This window comes from Podarcis filfolensis (genome assembly GCF_964270895.1).
Source record: "Podarcis filfolensis genome assembly, chromosome: 15".
In the NCBI taxonomy this organism is placed as follows: domain Eukaryota; kingdom Metazoa; phylum Chordata; class Lepidosauria; order Squamata; family Lacertidae; genus Podarcis; species Podarcis filfolensis.
Genome location: NC_139618.1, coordinates 5248816 through 5269800, shown reverse-complemented (window position 1 = coordinate 5269800; position 20985 = coordinate 5248816). Strand labels below are relative to the sequence as shown.

At 43.1% G+C, this 20985-nt stretch overlaps 1 protein-coding gene across 9 annotated transcripts in view; it reads left to right on the top strand.

Moving 5' to 3' along the window:
- Nucleotides 1-20985, top strand: part of TBX4 (T-box transcription factor 4) — a 121493-nt gene that overhangs the window by 8570 nt on the left and 91938 nt on the right. For 7 of the 9 annotated variants that reach the window (XM_083587715.1, XM_083587712.1, XM_083587713.1 and 4 more), the window contains 2 exons: nt 323-515; nt 12179-12248. In XM_083587715.1, the coding sequence (XP_083443841.1) occupies nt 478-515; nt 12179-12248 (108 nt within the window). In that variant the 5' untranslated portion in view covers nt 323-477. Of the gene's footprint in view, nt 1-322; nt 516-9862; nt 9882-12178; nt 12249-20985 lie in introns of those variants that run through there. The other 2 variants (XM_083587717.1, XM_083587706.1) reach the window with 2 other exon arrangements.

Sequence of the window (20985 nt, the reverse complement as noted above, 5' to 3'; positions counted from 1 at the left end):
TTTCTCTGCCTCTCACTCTCTCCTGCATCTGAAATGGTTCAAGTATGCTGTTGTTTAGAACTTCTTTCTATATTTAGAGTTGTTGTTTTTAAGTGTTTCACATGCAATTGTTTTAAATTGTTTTCATAAATATGTAACTATTTTATATATGACATATTCTTAATGACTAATAACATTATATGTAAATCTATACCCGAGATGCTGGTTTAGAAGGCGGTTAATAGATCAATGATAATTATAATATTGTAAATCACTTCAAAATGCCGCCTGGGAAGCAAATAATAAATGAAATTCTTCTTCTTCTTCTTCTTCTTCTTCACAGCTTCCTGTGTTCCTAAGAAGGCCACAGAGGGGATGGATTGTTCCTGTTTGACATTGGACTTCAATGTTGCTTATTCTGATGCTGCAAAGCCAATTTTTGTCTTCTTACGAATACTGCCTTCCATATTAAATCAAGAGATCCCATAAACAGAAGAAATGCATTACACCAACCTTCAATATTTTGAAAGCATCCTGTAGGTATGATTTGTTATGGGGGGTTTTCCTGCAGCTCCGAAAACTACCTGCACAGATGAGGGGAATAAAAACGCAGCCAACCTGTTTAATTGTGCATTCAACCCAATTTGCTTCCGTGGTGCTTGATTGATGCTTGCCCTTTGTAGACCATTTGTTCTGATTTATTTCAGAGGAGGGCATGCAGCAAGGAACATTCACCCTGATTTGTTTGCAGAGGTTATACACCTTCCCATCAACTGATCACCACCCCACACTTTTTAGTGCATTGTCCGGTCAATTTCCTATCCACAAAAAAAAGTTGATTTGTTATACTGGAGAGGCCACCCACTTTATAACTTGACAAATTATAAATTTCCAATATCTAACTGAACACACATCGAATAAAGTGACCGTCTTACAGCAGCCACAGTGTACGGATTGCCTTGGCTCGATCTGAACTCAGGGCCACCTATTCCAGGACTCCGTTGCCAACTGTGGCCAGCCAGATGCTTCAAGGAAGCCCACAAGCCAGGGCCTCGCCCCTCCTGCCTGCTCTTGATACCCAGCACTCTGAATTTTACAGCCTCTGCTTTGCAGAAATCTGCCTGCCCTGCTTGCCTAAAAGCAAAGCACCCATATATATATTTAAATAATGTCCGCCGGGAATGTTGGTGATCCCACCACTAGGGGGAGTGTGTCCTCCTGCAATTTTCATCATATTACTCTTAGTTTCACTCCTTAGCATCTTGCCATTGTACGGCAAATTAGCATCACCAGCATCACCACTGACAAAATGCTTTAGCAAAGAAAGTGGTTTTTGTTTGCTGTCAGGCTCATACTTCAATCCTGAGTGGCTGGATTCTGTATTTAAAAGCTAGAATTGAGGCAGTGCAGTAGAGAAACAGCCTAAGACAGAAAATCCAAAAATAGCAGTCTTCCCCTATGAGAGTAAAAATATCCTAATAACGGGCAGTTTTGCTGTCTGTTTACGGCAGTCCCAAAATCTGACAATTGAGTCAGACAGACTAATGGTAAGGCCAGCTCTTGTCAGATTCTCGCCTTGGGGTGAAGCTACAAGTTCAGCTGGACATACATAATTTTAAGGGTCTGCAGCTGCTGCAGAAGAGTGCTTGCTGCATTTTGGTAAAAGAGGGATGGGTGTACTCCCAGTGTCGTCAGACTCCAACTCCCATCAGCTTCACCCAGAATGTGCAATGGTCAGGGGTGATGGGAGTCAATTGTCATTGATTTAGGTGGTGCTTCATGGATCAACATAAGCAAATATATGTCACAGTCCCCTAGCAGCATACAATCTAATGTTGACAGCAAAATGAGACAGAAATACCATAAGCGGTAGGTGGGAAGGAAGAAGGAGGATTAACAAAGGATGGAGATGACATTGAGAGCTTTGTTTTGTATTTTTGCTTCGTTTCAAAAACAGCATTATACTTCCAGCCAATTGTCCTTCATAAGCATATTAGCCAAGAATGTTTGGGTATATCTTGGTAATTTTTCCATTAAAGCGCTCTCCCAGATCTGGAGGTACCAATATACTCTCTGTTTGATTTGTTTTCAGTGTGTTATTAGCAGTGCTTTTTTTTCCTTAAAAAATATTTAGGAGTACTCTCATTTTCCTACTCATATTGAAATACTACCCGTCAATGAGGCCAAACTTAGATTTACAAAATGTTTAGGGGCATGCGTACCCCCGGGAAAAAAGCGCTGGTTATTAGTATGTGTCATTTGAACAGTTTGGGTGGCATTTTATTTATTTACGTTCATGGAAATGCTGCTTAGGGGTTTGATTGAAGAGGCTGATCTCTTAAATAAGTAACTAAAGGAATGCGTATCATAAATAAAATAAATAAAAAACACAAAGTCCTGGCTGTTCTGACCACAGTGCGCAGGCTGAGGGTCACATTCTGGCTTTAAGCTTTGCAGCAAAAGTCAGAGAGAGATGGCCTTATTCTCCAAAGCTTTCCTGCCGTCCACCACAGCCACTGCCACCACCAAACATCTCCCTGCAGCTTCTCTGGAGCCTAGCAGTCCTTCTCCTCCTCTGCCTGTGCTATCTGCAAATGGGGGCAGATCAACTACAACCCCTTTCGAGAGTAGACGCATATATATATATATATATATATCTATTTGTCTCTTTCTCCTTCCCAAAAGGCTTGAGCAAGCGAGTGAGTTTGGCGCAGGGTCGGCTGCAGACTCCTTGGCACCGCAGCTCTGATTGCTTTGGGTAACCTTTCCCCCTTTTTCCTTCTGGAAGCTTCTTGTGAAGGTTTATGCAGTGTTTTTAACAGGAGAGGTGGGGAAGAGTCCATCTCCACCTCCTCCAACCAATTAAATCCGCAAATGCATGAAAATCTGGCCAGCGTTTCCAACCAAATTATCTGCAGGATTTCTGGGAATGCCGCTGGTCAAGGTAACGTTTACAAGCATGCACCCCTTTTTCCAGACCCAACACGGGTACCCTGCCCTTTTAAGGCTCTGATGCACAGCCCCCTACTCTTTGGCCCTTATTTCTCACTATACCTGTGACCTTCTCACCTCTGTGTCTATTAACCGTAGCTGCTTAAAACTCCCCGCTTTCCTTAAATTGCTCTGCCCGCTGTCTCTTGCTGCTCTCTGGCCTGATCCAGCATCCCACTTATTATGTGTGGGATGAACAGATGACTAACCGAAAGGTGTATGAAAACCTGAAATCATACCAGGATGAACGTTCATTGTCACATTTATTTGCCTGTTTGTGCTCCTGATATGCTTACTGTTTCAGTATTTTGCATTTGTTCATTAGCAGTTTGTTTGCCACCTCAGGGGTTTATGAACGGGAAAAGCTCGTGTGCTAATATTTTGATAAACAAATGCAAATAATCAAGGAAACAGATGTTAAGAGGATATTTTGAGGCAGGCAGGGGGTAGGAAAAGTCCAGAAACAGACCTCACTTCTGGCATCTCAGGTGGAAAAACCTCCTGCTGTCTTGTTGCTTCTCATGGACCAAAGCACCACGTAAACAGCAGGATCTGATGTGGAATAGCAGGAACTTGAGGATGTTACTTTCCCAAGAGAGTTGAGTTCTTCTGGCAGAGAATCACAGAAGAAGCTTATGCAGGCGTGAGTGGGGGGAGCAGTATTCACCCTTTCACTCATCTCCTGCTAGTCTGGCTCCCCCCCCCTTTATTGCACTCAGAATGGTCAAAGGTGGTCCACAAGATCCTCAGTCTCAGGCCAAAACCCTGAGCTCTGGGAGCTCTCTGTCTTCCAGACCTTCATGTGAAGGGTCGTAGCTCAGTGGTGGAGCATCTGCTTTGCATGTAGAAGGTCCCAGGTTCAATCCCTAACGGTGTCAACAGGTAGGGCTGGGGAAAGTCTCTCTGTCTGAAATCTGGCTGCCAGTTAGTATAGATAATATTGAGCTAGATGGACCAATGGTCTGACTCAGTGTTAAGGCAGCTTCCTATGTCCATCCACTCTTCACTCACTGCCGTTCCTCCAAAATGCCACTTTTAATGCAGAAGTAAAAAGCATCAGCAGATTCAGAAAGCATATAGGGGGGAAAACACTGAGGTGAGAACCTCACTGCTAAAACAGCTCAGCATTGGATGGTGGTGTGTTAGGGGAAATTGCACACTGCCCCACCAAGCAGTCTGCCCTCAGCCAGCCTTCATCTGCCTGTCTTCTTACTTAACGACCAGTCCGGGAGGCAGCACCTCCTCCTTAGTCTCAGTGTCGCCCTTGTAGAACTCAGGAGGAAGGAATCTGGGGACAGAACTAGAAATAATTGGCTTCACCTGTCATAATCTCTGGCGCCATCTACTGTTGGGCTCCTAGCCTATCGTCCTACCAGTCCCAAGGAGAAGGGGAAGAGGAAGAAGTCAACACCTTCTTCAACAAATGGTTTTCTCCTGGGACCACAACAACATAGAAGTGTTTAGCATTTCTAGGTAAGAGAATCAGAATGCAGTTGATGTAAAAATCCTTTCCTTATGAGATCATGGAGAGCTGCAATAATAATAATAATAATAATAATAATAATAATAATAATAATGTGTATGTATGCTGCCCATCTGACTGGGTTGCACCAGCCACTCTTGGCGGATTCCAATAAATTATAAAGCCACAGTAAAACATCAAACATTAAAAAGCTTCCCTATACAGGGCTGCCTTCATATGTCTTCTAAAAGTCAGATAGTTGTTTATTTCCTTGACTTCTGACAGGAGGGCTTTCCACAGGGTGGGCATCATTACTGAGAAGGCCTTCTGCCTGGTCCCCTGTAACCACACTTCTCAAAATGAGGGACCCACCAGAAGGTCCTCGGAGCTGGAACTTGGTGTCCAGGCTGAACAGTGGGTGGTGTGCAGATGTTCCTTCAGTCAGAGTAGACATTACTTGGCGAGGTGGACAATGGATTATGAGGCAGAGGGCAGTGTTTTGCATGCAGAAGGCCCCAGGTCAATCCCTGGCATCTCCACTTTGAAAGATTAGGTTGCATGTGATGGGAAAGATAGCAAATGAAAGATCTAAAAGTGGGAGTGGATTGAGGGAGATGGAGCCTCATTTTCTCAGGTGCCTGTTGTCTTCTGATCTATCCATGATATAATTAGATCTGCTAGTGTTTATTTCTGGAGCCCAGATATTCTTCAGGAAAAAGAACAAGAACTGTTATTTCCAGCAGCTGGTGGGAAGATGGTGGATGAAGTATTTGAAACTGGAGATGGGTTGGATGAGGTAGAGCCTCATTTCCCCAGCTGCTTGTTGTGGCTGTTAACTTCCAGTGTATCCACAAAATAACTGAATCTGCCAACATTTCTTTCTGAAGTCCAAATACTGGACGGGGGCACCAGCTAATGGGAAGATTGTGGATAAAGCATCTAAATCTTGGAGTAGGTTGAGGGAGACTCATCTCCCAGTTGCCTGTTGTTACTGCTACTGTCTGATAACTAAATCTGCTAGTGTTTCTTTCTGAAGTCGAACTATTGGTCGGGTGGTGGTGGTGGGAAGAAGAGTTCCTGCCAGCACCTGTGTTCTGGATTGTGTGTCCCTCTTCCTCCAAGCAGTGGGTGCCATCACTAACACCTTTGGCAGTGCACATGGCTGCTGTGAATCTTCAGCAGCTGGAGGTGTTGATGACAGCATCCCTTGTTCTATGGGAAACAGGGCTGTGTTCTGTCTTGGCAGGTAACTGGAGGAGGAAGAGGAGGAGGAGGGTGGGGAAAATGACTTTAAAAGATTGTGTGCTTTCAGCATATATCAGCATTCCTAAACTGGAAAGTCACAAGGAAAGATCCTATTGGAAAAGGGTTGTGGAAAAGGGAAAATAATTAAATAAGATTTAATTGCACAACCTGAATTTCTAGGTTTGCAGCTGGATCCCACCCACAAAATAGTGACAGTCTGGAAGTAGCCTGGGTTTGTCTTCTCAGTAGACATCCTCTGTCAATGTGGTTCATTGATATAGACTGCAACCTTGTCCGTAAGAAGCCATTTGATTTGATTGACATCCTATGCCCTTTTAAAATGTGTTTTTTGGGGGGTATTATTGGGTTGTTTTAAATTTGATTATGTATTTTGTAGTTTTATATTTTGATTTTCTTCTGTGAACTGCCCTGAGACCTCTGGGTATGGGGCGGTATATAACTAATAACAACAATAATAATAATAGTCAAAAAATAGAATAGACATTTTTTTTTAAAAAGGCCCTCCACCCCTTATTGAGCAGCTTTAAAGTGGGTTCTATATTAAACCAAATTATTTCAACAAACCGCGTTCTGATAAATTCAACTCACTTTACAATGTATATAATCTCTGTAAACATTCTTCTGCAGTGTTTATACAGTCAGAACTAGGTAGAAAGAAAACTCTTAGCAAAATGAAATATCTATGAGGCTGAAAAGATTAAGGATTTTTTTATGATCTTAAATTCTCTGCTACGATTCTGTAGTAGAGAGAAAATGCATTTGTTCCCAAGGATCTCCTTTCTCCTAAAGGTGAGGAACCTCAGGCCTGGAGGATGAATGTGGCCCTCCAGGCCTCTCCATCCGGCCCTTGGAACTCATCCCAGGCCACTCCGGTCACTGCTCCTGCTTTGTGCCTTTCTCTAATGCCTTTGCCAGGCTGGCATGTGTCCTTCAGTTGTAGCAACGCCTCTCGCTTGCCTGGATGTAGAGAGATGTACCTCTGACTTTTGCTCTGTTGGGATATTGCCTACTGTGAAAGGTAAACGTCATATCACTTTTGCCTCTGGCCCTGCCCATCTTTGGCAAGTGGCCCCTGAAAGGTTGCCTGTGAAGGAATGTGGCCCTCTGGCTGGAAGAAAAACATGTTCTCCACCCCCGTCCTAAAGTTCATTTAAGCATTTATTAAATCAAGGCTGCAACCTTTATCTAAGAGCAAACATCTCAGGCCACCATAGGAGTCAACATACCTAGGACTGCACTGATAGACTGACTGGGGCGACCATATGCATATTGTGAAAAAATGGAAAGGCATCACCCCCCCCAAATACCAACAACCCCAAAGAGGATACAGATTTGCATTCCTAGCATGTGTATCTGTAGATGCAATTTTAGAAAGGATGGCTGTAATTTAAATAGACCCCCTCTGGCCAACCTGTACAGTTATGGAATTAGAGACCTCTGGTCACAATCCCCATGTTCCACCACTGTATATATGCTGCAGCATTAAGTGATGTTATTTAGGATCCAGTAGACCTATGCACTGCTAAATTCCTGATTGCTGCAATTCAGCCTAATAAGGTCTAATAAAGTGTGTTGCCCCAGAACTAAAAGACACTCCAATTTGTGGGCAACAGTCCTTACTGAACTGCTTGCTGAGATCAATCTGACTGCCTGAGTTTTATCTTTCTTTTAAATAGAGTAACTCCTCTCTTCCCCATCATTAGATACCAATTAGTCTGTTGGATATCTCTTCCAAAATATAAGCCACTTTTCTCTCTCTCTTTTTTTTTACTTAACAAGCTGCAGGATCTCTTCAGGATTTTCTAGGCTGTATCCATGTATTAACACACATCATCAGATGCTAACAATATGGAGTTAATTTCTTTGGGCCCACATGGAATTGCTCTTACAGAACTGCTATGCCCTCTGCCTTTCTGGAAAGGCCACTATAAAAAGGTACCCTTGGAAGAGTGTTTCTGTCCATTTTGTAAAATGAGTATATGCAGAGATGTTCACAACACACCCGGCTGTCCTCTATAGAAAGATCTCTGTGAAGAACATCTTTCTGAGTTTAGCCACAGGAAGAATTTTGTTATACCAAGTAAATTTGCTTGTATGTTTTTTTTACAGTTAGGCAAGGAAAACTATGCCAGCTTACATGTTTCTCTTTATGCGTTGGCAGCTAGGAAATTAAGTAACAGATTTGTGGATCAGTTCTGAATACCTTTTATCTTTGTTTTGGTTTATAGCTAGACAATTGCTGCTGCTACTACTGTTTTTATCTGGTCAAACCGCTTCAGGCTTGCATGTTGGGACACTCATCTTGGGGGCAGGGGTGAGGAGAGAAATCTAGATAGAAAACTAGCATGTAAAATGAAAGGATGCATACAACCTCAGCTTCTTCACATAGGATTTTGCTACGTAAAGAGAGTTATTTTGTGCTCCCCATGGGGGAACATTCAGACACGATACTACATTCCACCTGCATCCTGGAATGGCACAGTCCAGGAAAAGGTTTGTCATTTAACGCTGCTGAATCTATAAAGTAGCTCCATGTGCAATTTGGAGGGGATGTAGGGATCTGCATGGTCAGAAGCCTCTGAGTGACTGTAGCGCCACCCATTCTTCTAGCTGCTACAAGCACCTTCCATATAGGGAACAGTAAGCAAGACTTGGAACTTAGGATCATTTCACACGAGGCATCTGTGAATGAATCTCCACATGATTAAAAACCTCCTGGTGATTGCAGAAGTAAATTCTCATGGCTGCTATACCTATCCACGAAAAAGCTCCTCTTAGCACCAGTGACCACTCGCTCACCCTCCATCAACGCTTGGTTTTTTGTTTCAAGTGAGGAAGTCACTGTGATTTTATTTTGGTCTTGTTTTGATTTTAAACGTGAAGCAGCCTGAAATCTGTATGATTGAAATAAGTTTTAAAATAATAGCTATATCCTTTACATCTAAATATTTGAACAACATTTTATGGCATCGTTTTAAATCAGATACCTACACTGTTGGAAATTGGTTTGGGAGTGGTGGGTGGGAATGAAATTCCACCAGGGAGTACTGTGAAATGAACATGTATACCTGGCAAACTCTGAAATGTCTTATAAAATATACCAACAGGCAACCATGTTAAAGTACACCATATACTGGGTACATAAATTCTTTCTTCTTCTTCTTTGGTTTATGGCCAATGTTTTTAAAAATATTATTTTTCTCATTGGCTACCATGTGGTGGAGAATGATCTGGAAACCATTATGAGAAATATATATATATATATATATATATATATATATATATATATATATATCTTGGGGGGACATGTTTGGGTGAGCATATAGAGAAGCCAAACAATGAACATAAGAGGAGTCCTGAAGAATTATGTTAAAGGCCAATCTGGTTCATCCTGTTCTTGCAAAATACCAGTTGATGGGAAGACCACAAGCAAGACTTGTGGGCCACCTGGGCCCGCAAGTCAGTTTTACTAGGAAACCGGAGGTGAAACTAACCCCTTTCCAGCCCTGGGAGGAGCGCACGGAGCATTCGCACAACACACCTACACACTACGACTACTACTATTAAACACTGCAGCCAACACACTAACGTGTTGTGACACACAGTTTGGAAAGCTCTGAGTTAATCCTATGCACATTCTGTAAATCTTGTAACATGTTTTCTTTAGCCCAAGGGCCACATTCCCTTGTGGGAAACCTTCCAGGGGCCACATGTCAATGGTGTGCAGGGCCGGAGGCAATTTACAACTCATGCTTTTGTACAAGATGCAGCATTCGAGGCTCACAAACCAAACACACACATTATTTCGATTCAAGGACACATTCCAGCCAGGCAAAAGCTCTCAAGGAAGGCATAGAGCAGGGCTGGCGAGGGAGATGTCCTAGGGGAGAGTCCTGGGGGGCAGATACAGAGGCCTGGAGGGCTGCATTTGGCCCAAGGGCTGAGGTACTCTGGCCTTACTGTAAATAAATAAATAAATTTACTTGGAAGCAAGTCCCATGGTGTTCAATGGGACTTAATTCTAACTAAGTGTGCTTGAGGTTGCCACTTAAATGTTGCTAAGGGGTTAACTCCCCACCCCCACCCCCCACACTCCCTGAAACTTTTGAAGACATGTACAAAAATATTAATCCAGTTGCCTGCAGGATTCTCTGAAATTGGAATTTACTGCGATAATCAAAACGTATGTTTTTGGATCAACACGACAACCTTTCTTCAAATACCCCCACCCCACCCTCTTGAACAGGCCGTCTAAAAGGGCATCCATAGTCAAATCCATCATATTTATTACATTTAATCAAAATTTGATTTTGGTTAAATTTATTCCATATGCATTGTGCATGACGTGTTCCCATTTCAAGTCCTGAAACACAGCTCTATAAATATCTCCCTGTTAAGTGGCAGCTACGATGGATCAGATACTTGGCCATTGAACACTAATATGTTCAGGGCCAAAGAAAAGAGCCAGCCTGGTAAAACGCCTAGAGTATTGGGCCTTGGGGAACCTGGGTTCAAATCTCTGTGAAACTCAGCGGATGACCTCAGGCCAGCCAATATATGTCTTACCTAACCTCCTTCAGGAGGTGGTGGACTTTCATTCATTGGATGTTTTTAAGCAGAAGTTGGATGGCCATCTGTCATGGATGTTTTAGTTGAGATTCCTGCATTGCAGGGGGTTGGACTAGATGACCCTCAGTCCCTTCCAAATCTACAATTTTATTATTCTACCTCACAGGGTCATTGTGAGGATAAAATGGGATAGTCCCTATGTGTGCTAGCCCCAGCGCTTGGGAGGAAGTTACCTCAGATTAACAAATAAAAAACTGTACATTGTCATAAAATTGTTATACAAGGGATGGAGAACCAGTAGTATTCTCAATGTTTCAGGACTACAACTCCCATCAGCCCCGACTAGGATGGCTAATGGTTGGAGATTATGGCAGCAATAGTCCAGAAACATTTGGTGGGGAGCTGGTTCCCCACCTTTAACAAACTACACTTCCCAGGATTCTTTGGGGGAAGCCAAAGCGGTATGATACTGATTTAAATGTATGGTGCGGATGAGGCCAACTCCTATCATCCTTAGCCAGCATGGCCAATGGTAAGGAATTATGGGAGTTGTAGTCCGCAACATCCAAAAGGCACATCATTGGTTACCCTTGGCCTAGGGCAGGTTTCCTCAAACTCAGCCCACCAGATATTTTTGAGACTACAATTCCCATCATCCCTGACCACTGGTCCTGCTAGCTAGGAATCATGGGAGTTGTAGGCCAAAAACATCTGGAGGGCCGAGTTTGAAGAAGCCTGGCTTAGGGCCTACTCAAAACACTGTAGTTTCTGAGGGTCTAACAAATTTCCTTCAAGTGTCCTTATTTCTGCTCAGTGAACTGCAATTTCCAGTGTCTCCAAGGGAAAGAGTAAAAAAAAGAGGGACTATGAAACCAGTCACAGCCAATCCCAATACATTTTGCTGCCTGAGGCAGTAAAGCAAACACAGCACACGCCGTTGGTTAAGAGGCCTAGTGCCCAGGCTGGTGAGGTAATTTTGCACCTGAGGCAGAAAGTCCAATAAGGACCTCTCCTCCTTCCCTGGCAATAATAAGAAATAGAACTTTTAATTCAGCAGTTAACAATTTGCTGCCACTTTATAACAAGCCCAGTCCTGCTTAACAGCAGCACAGGCGACCTGAAGCCATTTTACAGGTGGAGGTGTTGCTCTGTCCTTAAGGCAGGACCACAGGCCTGAAATGTGGCCTTTGGGACTCTTCCTTAGACCGCACATCACCCCAGCCATATGCCTCACCCTCCTTGATTGTTTTTGCCTGGCTGGAATGTGACCTTGAACGCTCCCTGCTTGCATGGATGGAGGGTAGAAAAGGATGTGTGAAGGATCTAGCCTTCCTTAAAAAGTCAAAATCCACATTCACCTGCAGTTGCCTCTGGGAAAAAGCTTGTCCAGGCTGAAAAAGATTCCTGCCTTAAGGTATGGCCTGAAGGTGCACAAGGCCCCTACCAGATGAAGTGAGGCAGGTGTGCGTAATTGCAGAAGATGCAAAATGTCAACAGATGGGTGGCTCTTAGCATCAAAAGTACTTAAGTGATAGAAAGGAGAGAACCTCACTGGCTCTGAGGGGCTGAGTTAAGTAACTAAGGTGAGTACATACTCTGGAAAGAGATGAGAGCAGATACAATTTAAATGGAGGCCAGGGTTGACAAGAGCATGTTGCCAACTGTGTCTGGCTACTTTTAAATTATTAGCTGGTGGGGGTGGGTGACTATTTTAAAATGGTCTTGTTTGGCTTGAGATGTTCTTAATGGTGTTTTTGTTTTATTTTTAATTGTATTACTTTACTGCTTTGTTTGCTGCCTTGGGTTCCTTTGGGAGGATTTTAAATTAATAAAATTAAATAGAAATTTAACTGATAAAAAGATATCCACATTTAAAAAATAATAATAATCCTATTTTTCTTACTAATTTAGCTGCTCTACCACTGGAAGGATGAAAATGGTGGAAGACACTCCCATAGATGACTCCATAGCCCAGATAAATGTAAGTGCCCTTTGTGGCTGCTGCCAATATTTCACCTTGCAGACCTTTCCCCCCAGAGTAAAAACTACTTATCATATGCAAGCTTGTGTACTGAAGTAGTTTTTATGCTGTAACACACACACACACACACACACACACACACACACACACACACACACACTCACACTTGCTTTGCCCCGGCTGTGGGCAACCAATACTTCTGTAACCTCATGCTGGGAGATGGTAGCTAGGACATGCACTTAAATTATGGAACTTGCACCCACAAGAGGCAGTGTTGGCCACCAACATGGCTTTAAAAGAGGATTAGACAGATTCATGGAGGATGAGGCTATGAACAGCTACTAGCCACAATGGCTATGTTATGTTCTACCTCCAATGTCAGAGCTATCGTGCTCCTGGATATCAGTTGCGGGGAACTTCAGGTGGGCAGAGTGCTACTGCTCCCATGTCCATCTTGCAGGCTTCCCATAGGCATCAGGGTGGACAGGATTCTGGACCACATGGGCCAGTGACCTGATCCAGCAGGCTTGTTTTATGTTCTTATGTGACAATGTATTGGTTAAGGTTTTTGGACTAGAACCGGGAAGACTTGGGTCCAAATCTCCGCTCAGCTATGAAGTTCACTGGCTTACTTTGAGCCAGTTGATGGCTGTATTTATGTATGCTTTAATGCACCTAAAGCTTTTCCTATACTGCAGCACAGAAAGAGTGTGGTAAAGAAGGCCTGAGATATTTTTGTGTCTGATGCAGAGCAGCAAAAGGACACCCACACCCACCCAGACACCCAAAGTCTGCCCAAATATTTTGGTGCCTGAAGCAGAAAAGCCTACAAGCAACCTCTTCCCATGCCCCCACAGTAATAAAATAAAATAAAATAAAAATCCAGAAATAATATATTAGATAGCTATCCATTTGGTGCCTTCTCATGACATCCCAAAAACAGCTGTGCCAACCAGTTGTGGTTGGTGTCATGGTCGGAAGTCCCTCTTCCAGACACTGAGTTTGGATAAGGGATGGGGGCAAAATTTGATTCAGTTTGCATTTTAAGGGGAACCCACCTAGTTCATGCTTTCCAAAGCAACACACAAACCAAAACGTGAGAAATTTGTAATTGTCTGAATTTTGCAATGCAATTCTCCAGCCAAGTAATGTTCACAAGGCATATGTTAGTGAAAATGACATACAAAAATGTGTATATTAGGGGAAGCTGCTTTGCAAAAATATGTGTTTGCAGAAATCGTATGCAAATATGTGTATATTAGGATCGATTAATAGTAAAATACTGGTGACTTTAATTGCGGATTTTAAATTAAAAATAATTGCAAACTGATATGGAAATGTGGAGAAGCTGAGTTTAAGCTTTTATAAATGAGAAATCTAAATTGGCAGATTGCCTCATCCCTAGCATGCACCTTTGCCCTTTTGGATGGTCAACACCTGCATTCCAAAATGAATTCTGCTCCTTGTAAGAAGCTCTGCATTGAGTTGCTAACTGAAGAGAAAATAGCTAGTATTTTTAAGGCATTGTTTTCAGCTGTAGCTGTAGATTTCCAGTAGCAAATGTAGGGTGGGGAGAGAGGGTATGAAGTTGTTTTATCAGGTTTGAGCCTGCAGCTTATGGAACGTTATGGATTTCTTTTGCATTGTCTCCTGAGGATTCTCCAAGATTAAAAAGTAAGGTACTGTGCATCTGGTTTGGCTACAAACTGACTGGGGAAAGCACTTGTGTGCTAATAGGAAAAACATAAGCCTTATTTTTTTCCCACCTGAAAGCAGTACATTATAGAGGAAAAATAATAACTCACCTTGTGTGATTTAGATAAAAATATATATATTTAAAAACTCTAGCATAGGATCTCTAGCCAGGGATGACCCTACTACAAGGTGGAGTGAGCTATCCTGTGTCTCTGGTGGCAGTCTTTGGGGATACAATTGAAAGCTGTTGTAGCTAACCTTTTCTAATCCAAGGAGCCCAGGTCAAACTCTATGGAGGGCCAATTGCCGAAATGCACATGACCAAAGTGTAAAAGTAGGTGTGGCTGAAGTCAAAGTCAAACTGAACATCTTAATATTGCATGTGGTTATGGGCCATATTAAGAGAAGGGCTGTAGCTCAGTGGTAAAGTTGTTTTGCATACAGAAAACCCCAGGTTCAGTTCCAGGGCTGGGAGAAGATTCCTGTATGAATCTGAGTTCACCTGGGCACAGTCTTGTCGCTGTCCCCACCCCAAGTAGGGTGAGATGCACTGTATTTGTATTTCACCTGAGAGCAAGTGTGCTATAATGGTTAGAACATCACACTCTAACCTGGGAGACATGGGCTCAAATTGCCACTTGGCTATGAAGCTCACTTGGTGACCTTAGGCTAGTCACTGCCTCTCAGCGTAACCTAACTCACAGGTTAGTTGTGGGTATTTAAATGAGTAGGGGGACAACCTTGAGCTCTTTGGAGAAAAAGGTGGGATATAAATGCAACAAATAATGACTATACTTTAAATTACTGTAATATTTCTAAATATGCATCTATGCTTTGAAATTAGCAAGTGCAAACTTTTGGTCCCTTTTTTTGGAGGCAGGGAGTGATGATGCACACCATCCTTCTCTTCCTGTCACTGAGGAGAGTGTTCCACAAGTGGGGAGCCATAACCTCCCTCTTGTGCATAAAAGGTAAAGGGACCCCTGACCATTAGGTCCAGTCGTGGCCGACTCTTGGGTTGCGGCGCTCATCTCACTTTATTGGCCGAGGGAGCCGGCGTACAGCTTCTGGGTCATGTGGCCAGCATGACTAAACCACTTCTGGCGAACCAGAGCAGCGCATGGAAACACCGTTTACCTTCCCACCGGAGCGGTACCTATTTATCTACTTGCACTTTGACGTGCTTTCGAACTGCTAGGTTGGCAGGAGCAGGGACCGAGCAATGGGAGCTCACCCTATCACGGGGATTCGAACCGCTGACCTTCTGATCAACACATCCTAGGCTCTTGTGCATAGGTGCCATTATTTTGGTTACATAAGGAACAGAATGCACAGACTGAACATCCGAAGTAGAATCAGTGCTTTTTTCTTCCTTCAGGGGGTACTCAAGGGTACGCAGTACTCTTTTTGTTGTTGTTCAAGAGTGTGGCACTTAAAGTAACAACTTCATGGTGAGTACTGCCACCTCTTTTTCTAGAAAAAAAAGCACTATAAAGAATGGTGGTAAAAAATAAGCATACTTCAAGGATTCAGGCTCCTATCCTGTCTCTGATGGCTTGTGAGCTGGGATGGATGGATGGACCCGTCAATTTTGGTCCTCTCACTTTCTCATATTTCCAATCTTAAAATCAGTTCTCCACATTTCTGCAGCAATTCACAATTATTATTATTATTAAATAAAATTATCCTGGAAATGTCAGCATTTTTGTGTAAATTTCTACTAATAAAACACATTTTTGTATGCAATTTCCCCTCATACAATGCATTTTTGTTTTTGCACAAATACATGCATTTTTATGCACACTTTGCCCTAGTATATACATTTTTGTACACATTACTTGATTGGAGAACCACATTGCAAAATTTGGAGATGTATGAATTTTGAAGGACGGATGAGTTTTGAGTTGCATATTATGTTGGAAAATGCGAATTGGGTAGGTTCTGAGTCAAATTTCTCCACCATCCCTACCTGTGACAGATGTTGGGGGAATGCCACAGAATTGTGACAGAGTTTCTTCTGTATTTAGTGGAGTGTGTGTGCACATGTTGGGGTCTGGCTCAAGCCAGCTGAATATGTACAACTGGGGCTTTGGGGAATTAAATTGAAAAGGTACAAGGTGAGGTGTAGAAATCATGACGTGTGAAGCGAAATGGGAAGCTCCTTCTTTGGCGGGGAGTTGCCACAACCGCTTCAAGGTGTTCCTGAACCTGTCATCAGGCTGTTGGGCCTCCTTTCCAAAGGTAAATAAGCCACATAGTAAGAGTGTCCGCAGCTGACATTCACCGGGGATACCAGCTGAGGCCGAAAGGAAGAGGGCATGCATTGGCTGAAGGAACCAGCATATATGGGAGTTTGACGCTAGTGTTTACCTTAACATATATGGGAGTTCGACGCCAGTGTTTACCTTAACAACTAAGGAATTATGACTAATAATCTGAAGATCAATGCAGAAAGGGGACATAAGAGACTTTCAGGCAAAACACATGCAACATCCCTCCAGATGTTGTTGGACTCCAGTTCCCCTCAATCCAGCCAGCATAGCTAATGGTCAGGGATGATGGGAGTTGTAGTCCAAAGCAGAGGGCACCAGGTTGAGGAAAACCTTGGTTATTAACAGTTCAGGAAACACTGATTTAGAACTTTTTTTAAAAAAAAAAAGCAAAGCAGCATAGGAAAGACTAGTTGACACTTGCAAAAGGCCTTTAAGCTGCATTTTCAGCCCTAGCAAAGGAAACTGTTTTTTTGAGGTGGGGGTGGGGAAGGAAATGCACAAAATGTCTGTTTAGCTTGAATTTCGTATTCCTCGTAATTAACATCATTCCGTCTGATTAGTTGCCAACAAGCTGCCGCAGCAGCTGCTTAATTTCCCAGATCTTTATGGCGACCCTGGCAAGAACGTGTGGGATCAGGTGTTCCCCCTAATTGGGAGCGATCTTTTGCTGAATTTAGTCAAACGCTCTTTGACATTTCACCCTGTTGGGTCTTGTAAAAGTAAACTCCCTTTAACTTCACTAGGAGGAGATCTGGGAGATATGGAATAAGTTTTAGGGAAACTGCTTTTGTGCTGATGTAGAGAGAGCTGCTTTGAGGGTGGCACTCGATGTTAAGGAGAGATGTGAAGGTGGTGTCATGTGGCTTGCTTTTTCTCCCTCCTCCAAATAACACCTCATTCAGGAGTGCAGAACCTTAGACCTGGGGACCAAGTGTGAACAGATAAAGGTGAACTTGCCTGATTTGGACTTTCTGAATACAACATGCTAACTGAAACTCAACCATCCATTGAAAAGTCCACTTCTCCAAATACGTAATAGGATCTTAGAGTTGGAAGGAACATATTTTTCCTGTTTCTAAAAAAACTAGTATGAAGTGGAAGTCAAATCAAGGCTGCATCATAACAACAGCACCAGGAATATTAGTGTCTGTAGCAAGGAAAACTATATCTTCTTCTTGTAGTGTCTTAATTCTGGTGAACGTCATGACCTGAGACCCACTGGGGTCAACACAGCAGGCAGACATTTCTGATCATACATTTCTTTCACAGCACTGATATTTCTGTTTTGAGTTAGCGGGCTGTAAGTTATTGTTCTTAGAAACTATTGGCAGCTAGCAGGACACCAAGGAGAGCTTGTGCCTATTAAGAACTCAGAGAAGCTGCTGAGTTCCTTCAGGCTAACTGGAAGGTGAACTATGGCTTCGTAGAAAGGCAGAGTGCCCCTATGCTGACATGCTGGTGTCACTCCGCTTACACAGAACGTGTTTCTGATACCTGAGAGGTACAACTCAGGAACACCATATATGAGTGTTACAATTCAGAGGCTTCATCCTGCTAAGTGTTGAGTCTGCAGAAACATGTTCCCACAGCTAAACTGCAAGATGTATCTAGACACATTTTTTAAAAAGTGTTTCAGGAAAACACGTTGTAAACATAGTTGTCAACGTTTTCCTTTTTTAAAGGGAAATTCCCTTATTCCAAATAGGATTCCTCGCAAGAAAAGGGAAAAGTTGATGGCTATGGTCATAAACGTCATTATGGGAAATTACGTTGGCAAAAGATGGGACTCCACAGTGCCATCTGGTGTCAGTGTTATAACACATAAAACTAATGTAACTGAGTCCCATGATTGCTTAGGCCACAAGATATGTCCATAGTTGCAACTGCAAGGCCAGTTATGCCTAGCAGGCCTAAATTTGAGATAAGGGCCTAATTTTGCCCCTTCCCATGGGAAGTGTTGAAGTGTTGTAGCAGTTTGACGGCTCACTTTTGTGGACACTGGGCTGGGCAGTGAGCCGTGGCCTGGCTCCCAACCCTGGACAGGCCATGAGAGGACTATGTGAGGGGGCTATGAGCTGGCGGAAAGAGGGGAGGAAATTAAAAAGGGGGTAAAAGAAGAGGTGACGGGCAGGCTTGTCTTGTTGATGGTTGAGTGTGTGAAAATGACCCACACAAAAATAAGGAGAACCAGCCAGAGAAGAAAGCGGGGTGGGGGAGTTGAAAAGGCTCATTCCCTCTACCACAACCAGTGCCAATCCCCGTCAAAATACATTTTTTATGCATTTTATTTAAATGTATATTTAGTGGGCTATCTAGATAGAGCAGTCAAGTCCCAACATTTCCTGTTTGCTAGAATGGGCGCACACAGGAATGTGGCTCCAGCAGGGAGGACTTCCTGTCAAACCTGCAGGAGCTACCTCCCCCTGGGTGCGACCATGTAGCGATGGGTGTGACCCAAATAAAAGGACTGATTGTGTTGCCAATTCTCTCTCTTGATCTTTTGCTCTCTTGGTGTCCTTTCTTTGTCTGCTCTTTGCCTGCGCATGGCTCATCCATAACAAAGAATGTAGGCCCATGTTGTAAGTCTGAGACTTAGCTTAGACTTCTCTCATACCCCCAGCATTTCTCCAGTGAAAATAAGGATGTCTTCTTCTTCTTCCCCACCACCCAGCTGACTGTGATGCTCCAACCACTGGGTGGCTTTCAACATATATAAAAACATAATAAAACTATACACGGCAGTCTTCAGATAACTTCTGAAGACTGCATAGTTACATATCTCCTTGGCTTCCTGAGTTGTATAACTCAATACCCTCCAACATTTCTCCAATGAAAATAGGGATGTCCTAAGGGAAAGCGGGACATTCTGGGACCAGATCAGAAACCAGGACGGCTTCTGTAAATCCAGGACTGTCCCTGGAAAACAGAGACACTTGGTGGGTCTGTCTACTCTTCAATATAATCTACAAATGCACCAAGGCATCCTGGATTGCTTCATTAAAAGGCTGAAACCAGCTAACTAACATCTTCCTATTTGTTGCAAAGGAATGTGTTCTGATCTATGCTCACTCACGTGAGTAAGGAAGCATAATATACATTCCTACATATTTCCCCTCTAAATAGGCCAGGAACAGAACTGCATCATTTTGAAAAGTGCAAAACCTGGTTTTGCATAGCTGTATTTTCAAATACTGAATTCCTCAAGCATTGCTACATACAAACAAACCTATTTTTAAGACTAAGCCGATTCCTGGCCTGGTCAGCGATGAGCTAATATGTGTGTATGTGAACCAGCTTGCAAAATAGCTCTTCTTTTAGGGCTGTTATATTATTTGTGACATATATTCTTGCCCATCCAACAAGTCCTCTGATCTTAAAATTGAAAAGAGAGAGGCCTATTTGTTAAATGGTTTTGTCTTATGAAACCAACTCTGCCCCCCCCCCGCCTGTCCGCCCGCCATATTCTTGGTTTTCCCATTACCAGTTTTATTGGGTTTTCTGTCGGAAAAAGATGTCATCTGAAGCTTGTAGCTGAATGCTGACTGAGATAGTATTCTGTGCAACACACACACACACACACACACACACCTCCTCCAAACAACCCAGCCTCTTTTGAGTGTGTGTGTGCGCGTGCATATGTGTGTGTAAAACCCTCTGATGCTCATAAGCAATGTGGCTCCCTTCCCAGTTAGCGCTGTGGGGCGGAGAGGTCTTTGTCTTTCGGATGCTTCTCCCACACTCTTCCGTCACCTGACCACAGCAGAGGTGTGAGGGAGGAAGCATACTGTGTTCCACCTACTGATGCCAAAATATTTCTCTCTCCCCCGCACTGCCCCCTTCTTTTTATAGCTAAAGGAAGATGCATCTGAGTTTCCTAAGTTTAGGTTGTTTCTTTTTAATGGAAGAGTTGGATTATTTTCGCCATATCTGGCCTTCTGCAGTTGTAATTTGGGGACATCGGGTTTTATTTGGGGGGGTACACTTTTCATATACCGCTTGTTTCTTGAGAATCCCCACTATTTTGATCCATTTTTTTTTAAGCAATCCTGGTGACCAGCCTGGTGCCCTCCATATGCTTTTGGACTGTAACACCAATCGACTTCAGCCACAGCCTCTGGCCTGATCCAGAAGGGCTCTTCTTCATGCTCTTACGATGATTGTTCTCATCCCATTGCTGTGGGAAATCTCCACAACACCATGAATCAAATCATTTTAAAATTCAACGAAGCACCGCCAATATTTGTGGGAAGGGTAGATTTGCAGGTGGCTGCAAGGGACAGGAGAAACCACAGAACGTTGCCTTTCTTCCTGTCCCATGTTGGATATTGCCCATTTATTTATTTTGCCCAAGCCTAGCCACTCAGCTACCTTAGTAAAAAACGTACACACAAAAACACACACACACCACGTTTAAAATATGTTATAACACTGTGACACCAAATGGTGTTGTGGAGTTCTGTCTTTCGGCAACTTGATTTCCCATTATGAGGTTTATAGTGCGTTTTCCTGAAACTTTTTTTGATGTGTCTAGATCCAGCCTAAGAGAAAAGTGTTGTATGAAGTTGGGACTTTGTCCCTCTGTCTTTAACCCTAAGTGAGTAAGGGGTTTCATTTTAACGTAGGCTTCCATTTTAAGGAACTCTACCATGTTTCTAACCATATCAAACAATTCCTACGCAGTTCTTGCATCTCTGAGCCCCAGTGCTCCTATCCGCTGGCTGCCTATTCTTATGAACAATTAAATGGACCTATGTACAAATTAATGTGCA